General features: G+C 30.0%; 5 protein-coding genes across 5 annotated transcripts in view; 2 read left to right on the forward strand and 3 right to left on the reverse strand.

Moving 5' to 3' along the window:
- The window catches only part of LOC105619998 (U2 snRNP-associated SURP motif-containing protein), an 8027-nt gene extending 6044 nt beyond the window's left edge, over positions 1 to 1983 (reverse strand). The window contains exons 1-7 of the mRNA XM_012201509.1: positions 1960 to 1983; positions 1763 to 1879; positions 1591 to 1687; positions 1206 to 1520; positions 926 to 1012; positions 771 to 835; positions 429 to 611 (exon numbers count right to left, since the gene is read on the reverse strand). Of these exons, the coding sequence (XP_012056899.1) occupies positions 429 to 611; positions 771 to 835; positions 926 to 1012; positions 1206 to 1520; positions 1591 to 1687; positions 1763 to 1879; positions 1960 to 1983 (888 nt within the window). The remainder of the gene's footprint in view (positions 1 to 428; positions 612 to 770; positions 836 to 925; positions 1013 to 1205; positions 1521 to 1590; positions 1688 to 1762; positions 1880 to 1959) is intronic.
- A 2114-nt stretch (positions 1984 to 4097) lies between these two features.
- On the forward strand, positions 4098 to 4340 carry LOC105619869 (bladder cancer-associated protein). Its single transcript, XM_012201388.1, has one exon. The coding sequence runs from the start codon at positions 4098 to 4100 to the stop codon at positions 4338 to 4340; it is 243 nt and encodes an 80-aa protein (XP_012056778.1).
- A 2077-nt stretch (positions 4341 to 6417) lies between these two features.
- On the reverse strand, positions 6418 to 7539 carry LOC105619872 (40S ribosomal protein S10-like). Its single transcript, XM_012201389.1, has 3 exons — positions 7509 to 7539; positions 6934 to 7078; positions 6418 to 6794 (listed from the first exon to the last, which is right to left on the reverse strand). The coding sequence occupies exons 2-3, from the start codon at positions 7075 to 7077 to the stop codon at positions 6459 to 6461; spliced, it is 480 nt and encodes a 159-aa protein (XP_012056779.1). The 5' UTR covers position 7078; positions 7509 to 7539; the 3' UTR covers positions 6418 to 6458.
- A 1764-nt stretch (positions 7540 to 9303) lies between these two features.
- LOC105619873 lies at positions 9304 to 10335 on the reverse strand. Its single transcript, XM_012201390.1, has 3 exons — positions 9998 to 10335; positions 9813 to 9920; positions 9304 to 9561 (listed from the first exon to the last, which is right to left on the reverse strand). The coding sequence occupies exons 1-3, from the start codon at positions 10333 to 10335 to the stop codon at positions 9336 to 9338; spliced, it is 672 nt and encodes a 223-aa protein (XP_012056780.1). The 3' UTR covers positions 9304 to 9335.
- A 569-nt stretch (positions 10336 to 10904) lies between these two features.
- Positions 10905 to 13427, forward strand: LOC105619874. Its single transcript, XM_012201391.1, has 5 exons — positions 10905 to 11007; positions 12068 to 12239; positions 12299 to 12764; positions 12961 to 13187; positions 13352 to 13427. Exons 1-5 carry the CDS (start codon positions 10905 to 10907, stop codon positions 13425 to 13427), a joined length of 1044 nt encoding a protein of 347 aa, XP_012056781.1.
- The last annotated feature ends 1559 nt before the right edge of the window (positions 13428 to 14986 follow it).

The raw sequence follows: 14986 nt of genomic DNA on the forward strand, positions 1-14986 counted from the left end.
TTATATATATATATATATATATATATATATTTATTAAAATATAATACTATTTTATTTGAATTTAATTTTTTTCAAAATTATTGAAAATACAAAAAAAAGTTACAAAAAAATGTTTCAGATAAAAGTGCAACGGTTTCACGAGGAATATATTTTAGCCATGTTGTGTCCTTTTTGGATGGAGGCACTAAAAAAAATATAAAGATCACCTTTATATTTTTTTAAATGAAGCTATATAATTTTTTCACATATTATTTCTCTAATTATTGTGCATATAAAAGTACTGAAACAGGAATATCGTAATGTTCCTCCTCCAAAACCATTCCACTTTCATTTGAAATATTTCTTTGTATCATTAATAATAATTTCGAAGAAAACTGATTGTTTAAAATAAAAGAGCACTCTGCAAACTTTTATTTTTTTAAAAATATTCTCGTTATATTCTCACCATTAAGATTTTTCAATGCTCGCTCTCCATCTTTACGACTCATGAATGCAACAAAACCACAATTTCTTTGTCTGGCTTTCTCTTCATCACTACGTGGCCACATTATTTTTATACTAGCTAAAGGACCATATTTGCCGAATATTTCCATTAATTGCTGTTCAGTGATCTAAAAAGATAAAAGAAGGAAAGATTTTTATCAATTGTGCATTAGGATGCATTAGTTTCTGTATAATAGTGACGGCGTAGCTTAGCACCGAGACTACCAGTGTCTTCAGATAACGTTGTGTACAAATTGATATTACAGTGATAAAATAATAGAGTTTACCTTTGGATTTAAATTTCCTAGGTATAAATTTGTGGTATTTGGATCACCATTGTCAAATGAACCATCTGTAAAACAAAAATTCTTCAGCATATCCCATATTTATGAGACAGATAAAGGTGATAAGAGGAAAAAGATATTGGAAGGATAATGGTTACCCTCATATATCAGGGCTAAGAGACGGGGATCATCAATGAAGTTATGCAGATTAGCCTTTCGCGGATCCGGAAATGAGGATTTACTACCTACTGAAGTTGTAAGTATACTACAGATTTAAATACTATTGTAATAAAAATATACTGCCATATCTTTTTAAAACCAATAATAATTAAACAATAATTAAATTGATTATATAATATCAAATTATAAAGTAATTGAATCAATATATTCTAGGATACACACTCAAGCATATGTATATATATACACATATATGTATACCTTCTACACATTTTAAAGCGGCCATCATTGGATCTTCAGATTGTGTAGATATTACAGTTTTCACCACACCCTTATACTTGTGTCTCTCTTCACGTTCCTCTTGAATCATCTTTAGCTCTTCTTTGAATAATTCAAGGTTGCTCTTCTTTTTTTCACCTTCTTTCTTCTTCTTGCCTAGCCTATCCAATTTTCGTTCGTTTGTTCCAAGTAATCTTGCATATTCTTGAGCTTGTTCAGCCGATGATCTAGTATCAACTAGTTCTGCGATTTTTGACTGTGGTTTATAAAGCTTTCCTTTTTCTCTTGTATCTTCTTCTATAAAAAGAATAAAATTTATGATTTACATAACAAGTACTTTAAATGCATATTATAATTTCATATTTACGTCTTTTTCCTGCATCATATGTTCCAGCCTTTACCCAAACCTTATTAGTTGTTTTACTAGGTGTTTCTTGAAATGTTGCTACAAATTCTTCGAATGCCTGTACAGAATACACATAATTATCTATATAAAATATCAAATATAAAAGAGGATGTCTGTATGAGGTACTATTCACCTGAGCCGCAGCTTGTTCTTGCTCTTTCTTACGTTGTTCTTCCAATTCCTTTTTACTTAATGGCCTTTTACCCATTGTACCAATGGAAAAGGCCTTAAGCTTTTGCTCCGCAATTTGCTGTAAATATAAGTAAATAAAATATAAGTTCAAAAATATGCAAAGAAACGTAAAAACGATTCCAATGTATAAAGAAGTACCTTCATCATAGCCTTATCCGCCATTTGTAAAGAAACGATCTAACCTAAAAAAAAGAAGGAAATTAAATAAATTGACTAAAATTTAAAAGGATAAATTTACAAAAATAAATAATGCATACAAGTTAAATGTTATAAATATCCGTCACAAAATTTCGAACTCATTCAATGAAATATATGTAGAACGTGCAAATACTATATAAACTTTAAAAATGTTGAGAAAACAATTGGCTGAAGTAATACGTATGTTGGCAACTGGACGATTACGATAGCAATGGATTTATACAAAAACGTAGAATTCCATCAAGATATCAATGTATCAAACGTACTTTATCACTTCACACGCGAAAAAATTATAAATTATAATAATGTCTCTTTCTCAAGAATCTCATGATAATAGCGACACCTAGGATTGTGTCTTTTGAGTGCGTTCCACTTATAACGTTCACACGCTGATTATTATTTCATCCTTGTGTCATCAAATGTTAAACAAGAATGAAATGATGATTGATGCACGAAATGACAGAGGCTGCGCACAATTGGACTAAAGAACAGGGAATAGAGAATAAAGCCTGATGCACAATAAAGGGTGTGCGTCCACTTGATGCTTTAAAGTCTGTATTCATAGTCAGGCCTTATATTTAATGCATGATCTACAATGGGCAGTAACAGTAGTTGATTAAGGAATAGGAATAGAATCGACCAATCATAATTGATTATTTTTCTCACATTCAATTATGATTGGTCGATTTCTACGCCTACTCAACTACAGCTGCCAATTATAGATCATGCATAAGGCTTCCTTAAATTTACCTTTAGATGCTCTTCGAATTATTCCATTGGCTGCTGAGCATCTAAAGATAAATTTAAGGAACCTTTAAGTACGAGGTTTGACTATGAATATGGGCATTAAGAATCTTAATGCTGTCAGTGCCAGCACATCGCAGCCAATACGGTAGCAAGATTCTAATCCAGCTAGCAATCCAGCAGGAAAATAAGCACCATATGCCACAAACTTTATGCCTGTATTCATAGTCAGACTTTGTACTTAAGACTTCCTTAATTCGTAAAATATCTAAAAATAAATTTAAGGAAACCTTAAATATAAGGCTTAACTACGAATACGAATATTAAGGCTGCTTTTTCATGCTGACGCTCGATGCTCATTTTCAGCGTCAAAATAGGTCACGTGATTAAAATTGATGCTTGGTATTCGTCAATTTTGATCACATGACCTGTATTGACATTCGAATCATCAAACATCGAGTGTCAGTATGAAAATGCAGTCTAAGAACTTACTTGAAATTTATTATTCCCTGTTCTTATTGTCTGTGTTTTTCAATTGTGTGTAGTAAGCTTAACAGTTTATGGCTATAAATGATCCTTTAGTTCAACTACAGAAAACGACAGAAAATTACAGAAAACAGCCCTGATGACTGCGGTCAAAGTTTCACTATAAATGTTTTGATGAACTACAAATGGTTTAATTTAGTTTAATTTTCAATTAGAAAAAAAGAATTTTACAAATTGACCAATCAAAAATTGCTCTAAAGTATTTGTCGCATTGATCGTACTGCATATCGAGTTTCATTTGATGACACAAGTCGATATAAGTATTATTTTATCTTTGTCGTTCTCTGAATGTCAACAAAGATAGAATTTGTGTCGACTTCGTTTGTCATCAAATGGAAAGCAACCATCATTGATCGATACAAACGTCGTATCACATGCCGTATCGCAACATCGTCACTTGTCACCTGAGCCAACCGCAGCTGATCACGTCACATGTGCGTACAGTTTAATCCATGGTTGTCAAGTAGTCTTCTAATTGTGCAAAATTGTCGGTATATCGGCTGTGATCTGTGATCGGCTGATTGTACAGGATCGACGACAAAAAATGTACGTTCGATGTTAAAAGATGATGATAAATTGACTCGCATGCGAGTGATGATGCTTCCAAATGAGGTTAATAATAATGTCTATGCCGAATATTCAGGTTATCAGGTATCGAATATCATTCTAATATTAATGTTGTTGCTCTTCGAAGGTCCTGTCATAGACGAGATAATCATCTGACGTGAAAGAGACGTCACGAAACTCTGACGAGCGTAACTCTTACTATTCTATACGATCCAGAGAAAATGTACTGTCTACAGTGGCTGATCCCGGTGCTGCTGATACCGAAACCTGTGAACCCAGCACTACTGCAAACCCACGTCATGTTCATGGCACTTTATCTGATTGGATTCTTCCTGGAGCGCAAGCCCTGCACTATCTGCAGTCTTGTGTTCCTCGCCGCTGTCTTCCTCATTTGTTACAGTGGAATAGGCAATTGCCTGCTCTGGAGCACAAATTGTGACACAGTAAGATGTGACAATGGCTAAGATCATGCCAACTGTGTTTAATTCGATAATATTTAGAGAATTATCCTCTTGTCAGTTTTTTCCATTGCGTGTGCACACGAGTGAATTTTTGCCATTCTCTTCCTCTTTCTCTCCATACTCTGGCATAATACACGAAAGTAGCTTTTCAATCCGTATTTTGCTAGCATCTGTTTTGCCCATATTGTGAAAGCGATGCCTTTAGTATTTAGGTTTAATAAGTTTAGCTTTTCAAATTATCAAAATTTTAGTCTTAATGTTAATTCTATTTAATCTAATGTTCATGTTTTATTGAACATTTTCATGCTGAATTTATGTAGAATTCAAATTTTGAAATTTTAAATAAGCAAAAATGTGATATGATATATTTGATGAGATTCATAGTTTGAGTTTGGTCACAATTGTTGAGTAGAGTCAAGTAAATTTCCGTTAGCATTATGTAGTCTTTTTTTAATATAATTATATATATTATATAATATAATATTATATAATATATTATATAATTATATAATAATATATAATTAATATATATTATATAATAGATGCAAATTTCATATATTAATTATAATACAACAGAATTTGCTACAACAGAATAAAACAAAAACTGAAGCTTATACAGGCAACGACATATTTATATTTATTCATAATTTCTAAAGGCAGTTTTTATTCCAATCTTTTCAATGTGATTCTAAATAATGTTTTTCCAAATAAAATCCAATATTCTTCCTTATGCGTTATGCATTAAAAAATACATATAATAATTACACAGAATTACAATTCTTATTTTGTTAAAATCACTTGCATCAAACAACATATCAAATGATTATTCGTTTGATGTCAGATGCAAAATGAATATAATTTTTTAAATACTTTAACCGAATATACTTAACAGGATTTTATATATTCACACAATATGTACAGTGCACTTGGTATCAAAGTGACACAACATATGAAAACTAAAACATCTCGAAATTTAAGATACTATCATTTAGTAAAAACATGAAAATTTGGCAAGTTGTTTATCTATATGGAACTAATTAGAAAATGTCGATTGATTTAAAATAATAAAAATCGAAATAATGTAGCGCAAATATTATAAAATTTAGCCAAGCGAGTGTTATATGAGAACTAAAATTTTTCAAATAAGTACTTGTCAAATCTGTCCTAATTAAAAAATATAGTGTGTAGAACCAAAATTCAATGTGAAATATATCTTTTGTATTGTTGGTTTTGTTGTCAGAAGTGTAAATTGTATTTATTTTTTAATTTGTATGCCTCATAAAAAGATTTAAGTGAGATACAAGTTCTGTGCTATATTTATGATTGTAAATTTACTTGCTATCCACAAATGTTAATATAATTATCTAATTTAGCATAAGTAGCATTACCAATGTAAATAATATAGGTAATCATAGTAACCAAAAATTATTATCCATATAATAATTTATGAATATGGATAAAAATTGAATTAAAACATTAAGTCATGTCGATCATCTTTTATATCTGTCTCTGAAGTATATATGTGAAGGTCAATTATCTTCCTGCATCTATCTTGTAAGCTTATATTGTAACATTTTGACATAAAACAAGGAATTCCTTTAGCAAAGTTGCAAAAGCTACAGCAGTCTTACACATTTTTTTATTCAGATTCGAGTGAAAATTTGACCAGGAATTTTTGCAACTATATAAAAATTGTATTTATATTCCTTGGTATGTAAGCACATATAAAGAATCTGTGATGACTGATTGGAAAATCTCGATTAAACACAATAGATTTATCTGTTCGTTAAAACGAATTAGAAATTAAACTTATTAAAAATATGTTCAATTTTCCCACAATATTATTGCTTGTAATCATACCTACATTGCTTCCAAATATTGTAAAATATAAACCGAGAAACTTTACAAAAAAATAAATATAAAAACTATAAGTATATTTATAAATATGTTATAAGTAATAAAGAAATCTCCAATCAAGTAAATTTGTTTCTTTTTCTTCAATGCATATCATATATTATTATAGAAACACATTGATGAAAGTATCATATTAAATAATGTTAAAATAAAAATAACATGTCAGTTTTGTTTTTTAAAGCATATTTATTTTATATTTAAAAAAAATTACTGAAGAGCTTTTCCACGACCGAAACCACCACGGAATTCGAGGTCGCCGGTACCTGCACCAACATCAGCCTTTTTGTCACCAGCATTTGGAGGACCACCTGGTCCTCGTCTATATCCCGCACGATCTTCTGTTGGTCTTGAACCTTCGCTCCTAGTTGCCGCAGGTCTTGGTCTTGTAGTTTCGGATCTCGGTTGTTTCTTAAGAGTGGAGGGCACAATTTCAGGTGGTAAGTGTAAGTATCCACGTAGATATTCGATACCATCATTTGTCAGGTACCAATAGAAATGTCGCCATGCAAACTGTTCTTTGACATATCCTCTAGACTTTAAAGACTAAAAAGATAGATAGGTAAGTATATATACATACACTGGAAACTTTAATTTACATTAATGTACGAGTTAATGATAGTTTACAATGCAATAAAATTTTATTCTTTTTGTGCAATGAAAAGGAAATAGTAAAAATTTTTACCTGCATAGCCTTAATAACTTGAAGATTAGGAATATTTTCTAATTCTGGATGTTTCGATGCATGATAATCCTTCTTCGCTACCATGACTCCCTCCTTGAAAAGGTACTCATAGATAGCTACACGATTCTTTTTTGGCATCAACATTCTGTAAAACAATAATAAAAATGATTTAATACATATTAGTATAATAAATGTTATAGCTTAAAAAGATTGAAAATCTATTCAATCTTTTTAAGCAAAAATAAGATTGAAAGGTATACTATCTTTAAGGTTATGTATAATAATAACAAAATAGATATTATAGGCTAATGCAACTGCATTATTATAAGTTACATTTCAAAATTACGGTTGGTAGCTACAATTATGAATAACATTAAAAAATGAGTTTTTATTGAATCACACGAGAATGAGACGTATACAATTCGTAAATACTCCACGTAACAACATATAAAAACTGAATATAATGAAATATATTTGATTTGGATAACTTATGGATTTTGATGAACTTTTTACTTTTTTATAATTTTTATAAATAAATAGGATTAAAACGGATATCGCAGCAAAACTAAACCCACTTGACGACTTCAACGTGCGCCTGTTGTCGGAAAGAACGATTCGCTTTCGCTCATGTGGCTCGTGACAATATCGATATACGATATCTCGAATAATTCGAGATGAGCGGAAATAACCATATTTCTGTCGCGCCGTTTGCACTTTTTGCACTCAACATTTACGTTTTCTTTTTTTAACATCAAAATATATATTCGTTTGAAGTATAAATATTTTTTAAGTATTTGTTCAAGCAATGTGACAAACCTTTTCTAAAGGTTGATCCACGATATAAAAATGACCAATCGCGTGTCATTCGGAAATTGTGCACATATGACGTATGCATAAAAATTGTGTATGTATATATGTATTAAGTAGAAAAAGTTCGTGGCATTTTTCCCGTTAGATGGCATTAAAAAAACGCCACGACTTTTTCCCATACCTAATATATACATATTTACATATTATGTATGTGTTATATGTGCATAAATTGTATACCTGCAAGATTTTTGGCGCAGTTTTTAATTAGATAAAAAACGTAAAATATGATCTTTAGAATTATATAATACAGGCTTATAGAGAATTCTCATCAGAATATACATAGATTCATCATTCAAATACACAACTTTAGCTAAAACAGGATTAGAGAAGATTCTATGTTATTATTTTATTAATAGTTATCGTTCATATGTGATCAATATTGAAAACTTTCCAACAGAGGCATAAATCGACACAAGAATCATTCTGTCTTTATTTCATACTGATTATCGAACAAGAATAGGACGACTTTTGTGTCAATTTGTGTCTCTTACTGGAAAGTTCTCATCGTTCGAGAAATCTATGTGATAGTTTCAAATATACTTCTCTCGTAGATGATTTTATTCGGAATTCAATTCAATTACAAATTTAATGATCTTGAATGAAATTGAATGACATTATATTCTAATATTTAATCAAGCATCCAGTCTCTTTAAATCTTAAATTATTGGCATACATAAGTCGAAATAATCATTCTATCATTATCTTAAGTTTATTCTATTCTGTCTATTCACAGACATCAATCCAATAATATGTTAATAATCAGTGCTTACTATTCGACAAGCTGGAATTATTTGCATTAACTTTATGTCATGGTAGTATTGTGACCATTATACATCGGCCAGTATTTATAAATTTTTATATTAAGATTATCTTAAATACAGTCTTAAGATCACAAAGCTGGTAATATCTTAAGAGTTAAAATATATTAACTTATTGAAACTTTTTAAGGCTTGTAATGTAGATAGTTAACTTATTTTGCTACTGTATATATTCTATATACACAATTTAAATTATACTATAATAGATTTTTTTAAGATTTTTTAGATTTTTTAAATATGAAATTAAATATGAATTGATAGCAAAAAGGTTCAATATCAAAATGTGTTTGTACTCCATTTATCATTTGCTAGTCAAACATCAATATTATGATAATAAGAATTGGTTTTCTTTCAAATATAATCTTTTTAGAAAAATGTTACATACACAAATGAATATCATGTTATACTATGTTTGCAGCATCTTTGACTTATTTTTAGGTTGCAGTATAATCTCTATTATATTTCTAATATTGTATTTCTTTTGTATTTTTTTTATCGGTAAGTTTCAAAACAGATATATAACAGAAATTCACTGTGGTTTAATTTGAAGATAATTTGAATTTCAAGAAAATAATTAATAATTAATAATTATTTTTAAAAATCCTGAGAAATCAGGTAAATGAGAATTCCCGATTTCTCAGGATTTTTTTATTATTTGGAGAATCATAAGGAAATTATAATATTTCCGTTAATAATTATTTTAATTAAACATTCTTAATTATCATCGTTATTAACTTCTGTACAATTCAAGCTTTTATTAGATTTTTCTATTGTATTTTCATTATGAATTTTAAGAATGCTTGTAGGACGTCTTCTTTTATGTTTTGCTCTTGTATCTCGTTTCATACATATTTTATGACCATTTAAGATTGGCCATTTGTGCTTTTCAGTTAGATATTCCGCTGCTATTTGAATATTTTCCATTTTAACCATTGCGCTCCTATACAAATTAAAAAAATGCATTATTATAAATATAAATATATACATAAATACATATATGTATATATATATATATAAGGTATCGTGGAAAGTTTGTGTTATTTTTTCTTCTATAAACATCTCTTGAAAAAAGACACAAATTTTCTGCGGTATCTAATATATATGTATATGTAGTATATATTATGCCATTACAACAAAGTTAGAAATTTGATAAAAATAGGTTTAATATTATTTAATAAAAATAAATTGTACCTAAAATCTTTATTGTAAGGTTTTAATAAAGTAACACCAATACATCCAGGAAGAGCACCTCTTATTTCATGTGATTTTACACTATTGGCTACATTTGAAATAAATAATCTGTAAAAGTATAAAATATATATGAAATATTAATAATCTTGCGAAATAAAGTTATGATTCAAGCAAGTGATTCTTACGTTTTTGTTACTTCAATGTCTGGTTTAATTTCAGGTATAAAAATCTTTTTTCTTGTATTAATTTCTTTTTTAAATACAATCTCCCGCAATGGTTGAATAACAATTCGCTTGCCATCGATTGTTTTACTCTTTGCAAGTTTATAATTTTTAATCTTCTCTTCCACAGTAGGAAAGATGATATGGCATGATTTACTGGACTGTCGTGGTAATTTTATATGAAAATTACCCTCAAATAACTGTTCAATTTCTTTTTTATCCTTTATTACGTAAGGAAGACGTACATTCAATGTTCGCTCCCTTCTTTTCTTCAATTGAGATAATTTCCGAAACTTGTGCATAACCTAAAAATTACTAGTTATAAAAACGATGATTAAATATTTCGAAGAAAACAATTACAAAGCTGAGATAAAATAAACGTACGTATAAACAGTACAAGAAATTAGATGAAAATTGAAAAGAACCAAATACACAATACAGCAGTCTCTTACAGCAATCTCCAAAAGTCCAAATTCGTAGTCGATTCTTTTCTTCGTGAAATGTGCATATGCGATTGTGCGTCCGTCTAAACAGGCCTTTAAGCCGAAAACATGAAAAACACAGACAATAGGAACAGAGAATAAGAGATTTCAACCTATCAGAAAGCGTTTATTCTAATATATACATGATTTCTGATAGGTTGGAATTTATTTCCTATGCTTACTCGATCGAGTTCTGCGCACGCGCAGAATATCTGTGTGTTGTGTAATCAGTGATAGCATTATAGCAGGTGATAGTGAACGACAATAACATCGGTTGACAGGAGTTGACAACTTGTGAGCGTCTATTATTGACAGTTGTTTTGTTGCGGTCCCGTAACTGAAACTCTCCAAATTTCTTCGCGGCAACGTCAGGGAACATCGCGAACGCGATGGCGAGGCAGCTGCGAGAAACTCTGGTCCCTTCTCCTCACGCGAGACTAAGGCAATCACGTCTCGAGGGTCCGTTGGTGATTCCCGCCAATTCAACACCAGGTGCATTCCATACTTCGAGCGTTGTCATGTCGTGTCTTTTCTCCCTGATTTCACAAAAATATTGTTATCGTATTTATGTGTGACGCGTTTTTGCACCAGACTCAATTTGCGCGAGCGTGACATTGCGAAAATCTACCTAACCTCGCATGCCGGATTTTCGCGAACCATAACAATCTTACGACCGGTTCATTCGTTCTTATTAGACAGTCTTAAATAATATCTTAAGATGCTAATACGATTTTCGACTGATATTCACAGTTTATTCTTATTTTAAGACTGTCTTAAATAATAAGACTGTCTTAAATAATGTCTTAAAATATTAATATTGCTTTGTGATTGTTTATGACAACTTAAGACTGTCTTAAGACTGTTTTAAATATAAAACTATGGCCAGTATTCATAATTAGTTTTTATTTTAAGCTTTAAGTAATGTTTTAAGTGCTAATATGATGATTATGACAATTTAGGATTATACCTTTATAGTTAGTTCTTATTTCAAAACTGTCTTAAGTAGAGTCTTAAGATGTCATGCATCGATTAAAGAACTGTATTAGCATTTTAAGACATTACGTAACAGTCTTAAAATAAGAACAGACCATGAATATTGCCTTATGAACACCAGCCTATGAATACCGGCCTAAGATTATCTTACTTAAGATGGCTATAAAGAATCAACTATACTGGTCTACAATCATTTTCTTAACCTTCTAATCATGTTCGGATCTTTTTTGAGCATTTTTAAAAAATTCTTATGATATTATAGTAACAGAAAGATAAAGGTAGAGGATTAAAATAAATTTTTCTCTTCTTTTTATCTGGAGCTTTTGAATATATGTACATGTATGTCCTTATCTTGCTTGTTTAACTTGCACTTGCATATTATATTTATATTCTTATATGTATAAAGTTTATTTTCTATATAACTAAGACACTTTTAGAATTTAGAATGAAATATTTGATATTTGATGAAAGGAAAGAAGTTTTAGTACAGGAATGAAAAATAGACCTGTATTTATTATACAGCTTGAGACATTTTGATAATTTGTGAAATGTATTTCAGCAACATACCATAACATGGATGTAAGCACACTGCAGAATTGGTTAAACAGATTACCTGATGATTGGAATTCACCACAGAGTCCCGATGAACTTGTCATTCAAAAGAGAGGTCGACGAAAGTCTATAGTTTGGTCCCCTGATGTCGACACCAATAAGCGACGCAGTTTGTTTAGGTATAATATATCTGCATGTACATTTATAATACTAAACTAGTAACATCTTTGGCTATCAGTTTGAGTTCCAGAGACCGCACACCAGTTAAAAATCCATCGACATCAAAAACGGTATTGAGGGATGCTGCTAAAAAGAGACTCTCTCTTATCGATACTCGCCAATCCAGTTTCACTATACCGGAGAATAAGAAAACATCGTTACCCTCTCGAATGTCATTAGACGCCGCAAATTCATCGAGAGTACGATCCAATGATAATTTGGCAAATGGTTTGCGTGGTCTCAGTCACGAGCAACTCGTGCAAATGATTATGCAGCTGGTATACGCGCAAGACGAAGGTACGCTGCGCGAGAACGAGAAGCTTCGTAATATACTTTCCAAGAACATGCCGATTGCGGATATTCAGCCATTGATGGAAAAATTAATTGTCCTACGACAAAATATTTACGCCAGTCTTGTATTAGTTTCCAATTTAACTGATGATTCCACGTATAGTCGTGCTTATATACATTTGGACGCATTTCAGGTTCGTTCATATATATATATATATATATTACAATATCAAACTAAGATAATACAATAAGACTTGTTTATTTGTGAGATCTTGGTCTTCTCCTATGTTTATATATAAGAATTTAATCAATTAATTATATAATTATTGTTCAACTTATTAACATTAATAACAATTTTTTTTCTTCTGTTTTTGCAATTTGTTTCTTTAGAAAACTCTGAATGATCAAGGAAGAATATTGCAAGAGTCTCAACACTGGATTTCATTAATGCGTTATGCACTAGAAGCATGGAAAATTACTAGGGAATTACCAGAATGGGAAAATCAGAGTTCTCGTAGCATCACACGGAAATGCTTCAAGAATCTATCGCAGTTTTGTACTGAAGCTATAAGAAGAGGGAATTTTGAAACGTCGGTTCTAAACATTTACATTGAAAGGTATATGAAATAAAAAGCAATTTTCAACTTTTCTCTTTTTTCTATTCTTTTTTACAGATTGTAGATAATATAAGGAAGCGTTATATCAGACAATGCAGAATTAGAAAATTGATAATTTTTGAGTATATTGATTTTTGAGTATATTGATTACTAATTATTTTCAGTCTCAAAACTATAGCTGCGGAATGTGAAGATTTTCAAATTTGCCTACAGATAGCGAAGGAAGGAAACGAGATTTAGACTTTCTTTTTAGAGATCACACGCATGATAATTCTATTTAAATATTTTCTTCGTGTGATAGCCTAATATTGACATGTGTTCGTATACAGGATATTTAAGATACAATTAACCAGTATTAACCGGTGATAGAAATGACCAGTGAAGTTATTGTAGACATGATTTTAAAAATGAAAAATGGAAAAGATTTTTGTTTTCATATAAATATTTTCATTAAATATTTTGATATTATCCTGTATATGTATATGTATACATCGACGTAAAACAAATGTTTTATACTTACATATTTATCCAGTCAACGACTGCGCTTTGGATATGCGCACATTGATACGTGGATAATATATATATGAAAAATATGCTGATATATATTATTTACTTTTTCGACGTTGGATGATACAAAACAAATTGAATTTCGATACTTTCTTTAAACCATTTTTATTTTAAAAAACTATAAACAATTTATATTAATAGATGAAAAAAAATTGTTACCTTATCGATAATTGTCACAACTTAAGAGTACAGAAAATAAGTACAAATTAAATTTTCTAATAAAAACGTTTATTGAGAGCTTATTAAGTAATATTGAGAGTAATAAAGAAGCGAGAGATTGCTGCTAAAGAAATAATGATATTCTAAAATAGTAGAAAGATCAATCTCTTTCCACTTAAAAAATAATTTTGTTAATTGGTACATTTGTAAAAGTGTAAATAAGAAAGAATAATTTACTTAGAATTAGATTTTGTTTGGGTAATTCGCGTAAATGGCATAATTTCATAATTTTGTTATAAAATTATTCTTATGTGCATTTTTGCGTGTACTTTTACCTCTCTTATATAAATTATATATTATATTTCTCTCTTTGGTATGAAATAAGTTCACTGAAACAAAGATGTAAAGTTTAGTGTATATAGAATCAAAAACATGTTTTTATGTTAAGCAGCCGAATACTGTTCTGTGTATTGTATAGCAATCTTCCTGTATTTATTAAAATATAATATATTTAAAGGTATCGAAATCATCGTATCACCGAATAATATTTTTATATATTATGAGAGTATTTTTGTACGACCAATACAATTGTAATTAGCGTTTATATGTATTTATAGTGTAATTTTAACGTATTTATTATATATCATCAAATAGGAAATGGACTAACACAAAAATCGATTCTTTTTTTATTAAAAACAATTTATTCGTCATAATATATCGTATTTTCTTACATAATCTACCCATTATTACTTTCAAAAGGCACATATGTCATTTGACAAACAGTCAGAAATCCTCTAAGTGGCTCGCGTTCGCATATGTGATACACCTGTACATATCTATTATAAGAGCATAATAGCGTGCTTAGAAAATTCCTGACAGTGATCTATTCAACGAGAGATGATCGTTATCTTGTAACATGCCCATCTAAGTATTATATGACAAATTAGGCATTTTATATATACACATACACACACACAAGCGCGCGCGCACACACACACACAAGCGCGCGCGCGCGCGCGTCGTGTGTATGTGTGTATATATATATATATATATATATATATATATATATACGT

Source organism: Atta cephalotes, assembly GCF_000143395.1.
Source record: "Atta cephalotes unplaced genomic scaffold scaffold00023, whole genome shotgun sequence".
Classification (NCBI taxonomy): domain Eukaryota; kingdom Metazoa; phylum Arthropoda; class Insecta; order Hymenoptera; family Formicidae; genus Atta; species Atta cephalotes.

Bases quoted from the DNA above. Each gene is read 5' to 3' on its own strand.
- LOC105619873 (XM_012201390.1), bottom strand. From the start codon at position 10,335: ATGCACAAGTTTCGGAAATTATCTCAATTGAAGAAAAGAAGGGAGCGA. The intron at 9,921-9,997 runs GTAAGAATCACT...ATACTTTTACAG, and splicing joins GACATTGAAGTAACAAAAAC to ATTATTTATTTCAAATGTAG. The intron at 9,562-9,812 runs GTACAATTTATT...TAATTTGTATAG, and splicing joins CCTTACAATAAAGATTTTAG to GAGCGCAATGGTTAAAATGG.
- LOC105619869 (XM_012201388.1), top strand. From the start codon at position 4,098: ATGTACTGTCTACAGTGGCTGATCCCGGTGCTGCTGATACCGAAACCT.
- LOC105619874 (XM_012201391.1), top strand. From the start codon at position 10,905: ATGGCGAGGCAGCTGCGAGAAACTCTGGTCCCTTCTCCTCACGCGAGA. The intron at 12,765-12,960 runs GTTCGTTCATAT...TTGTTTCTTTAG, and splicing joins TACATTTGGACGCATTTCAG to AAAACTCTGAATGATCAAGG. The intron at 13,188-13,351 runs GTATATGAAATA...AATTATTTTCAG, and splicing joins CTAAACATTTACATTGAAAG to TCTCAAAACTATAGCTGCGG.
- LOC105619872 (XM_012201389.1), bottom strand. From the start codon at position 7,077: ATGTTGATGCCAAAAAAGAATCGTGTAGCTATCTATGAGTACCTTTTC. The intron at 6,795-6,933 runs GTAAAAATTTTT...CTATCTTTTTAG, and splicing joins AAGTTATTAAGGCTATGCAG to TCTTTAAAGTCTAGAGGATA.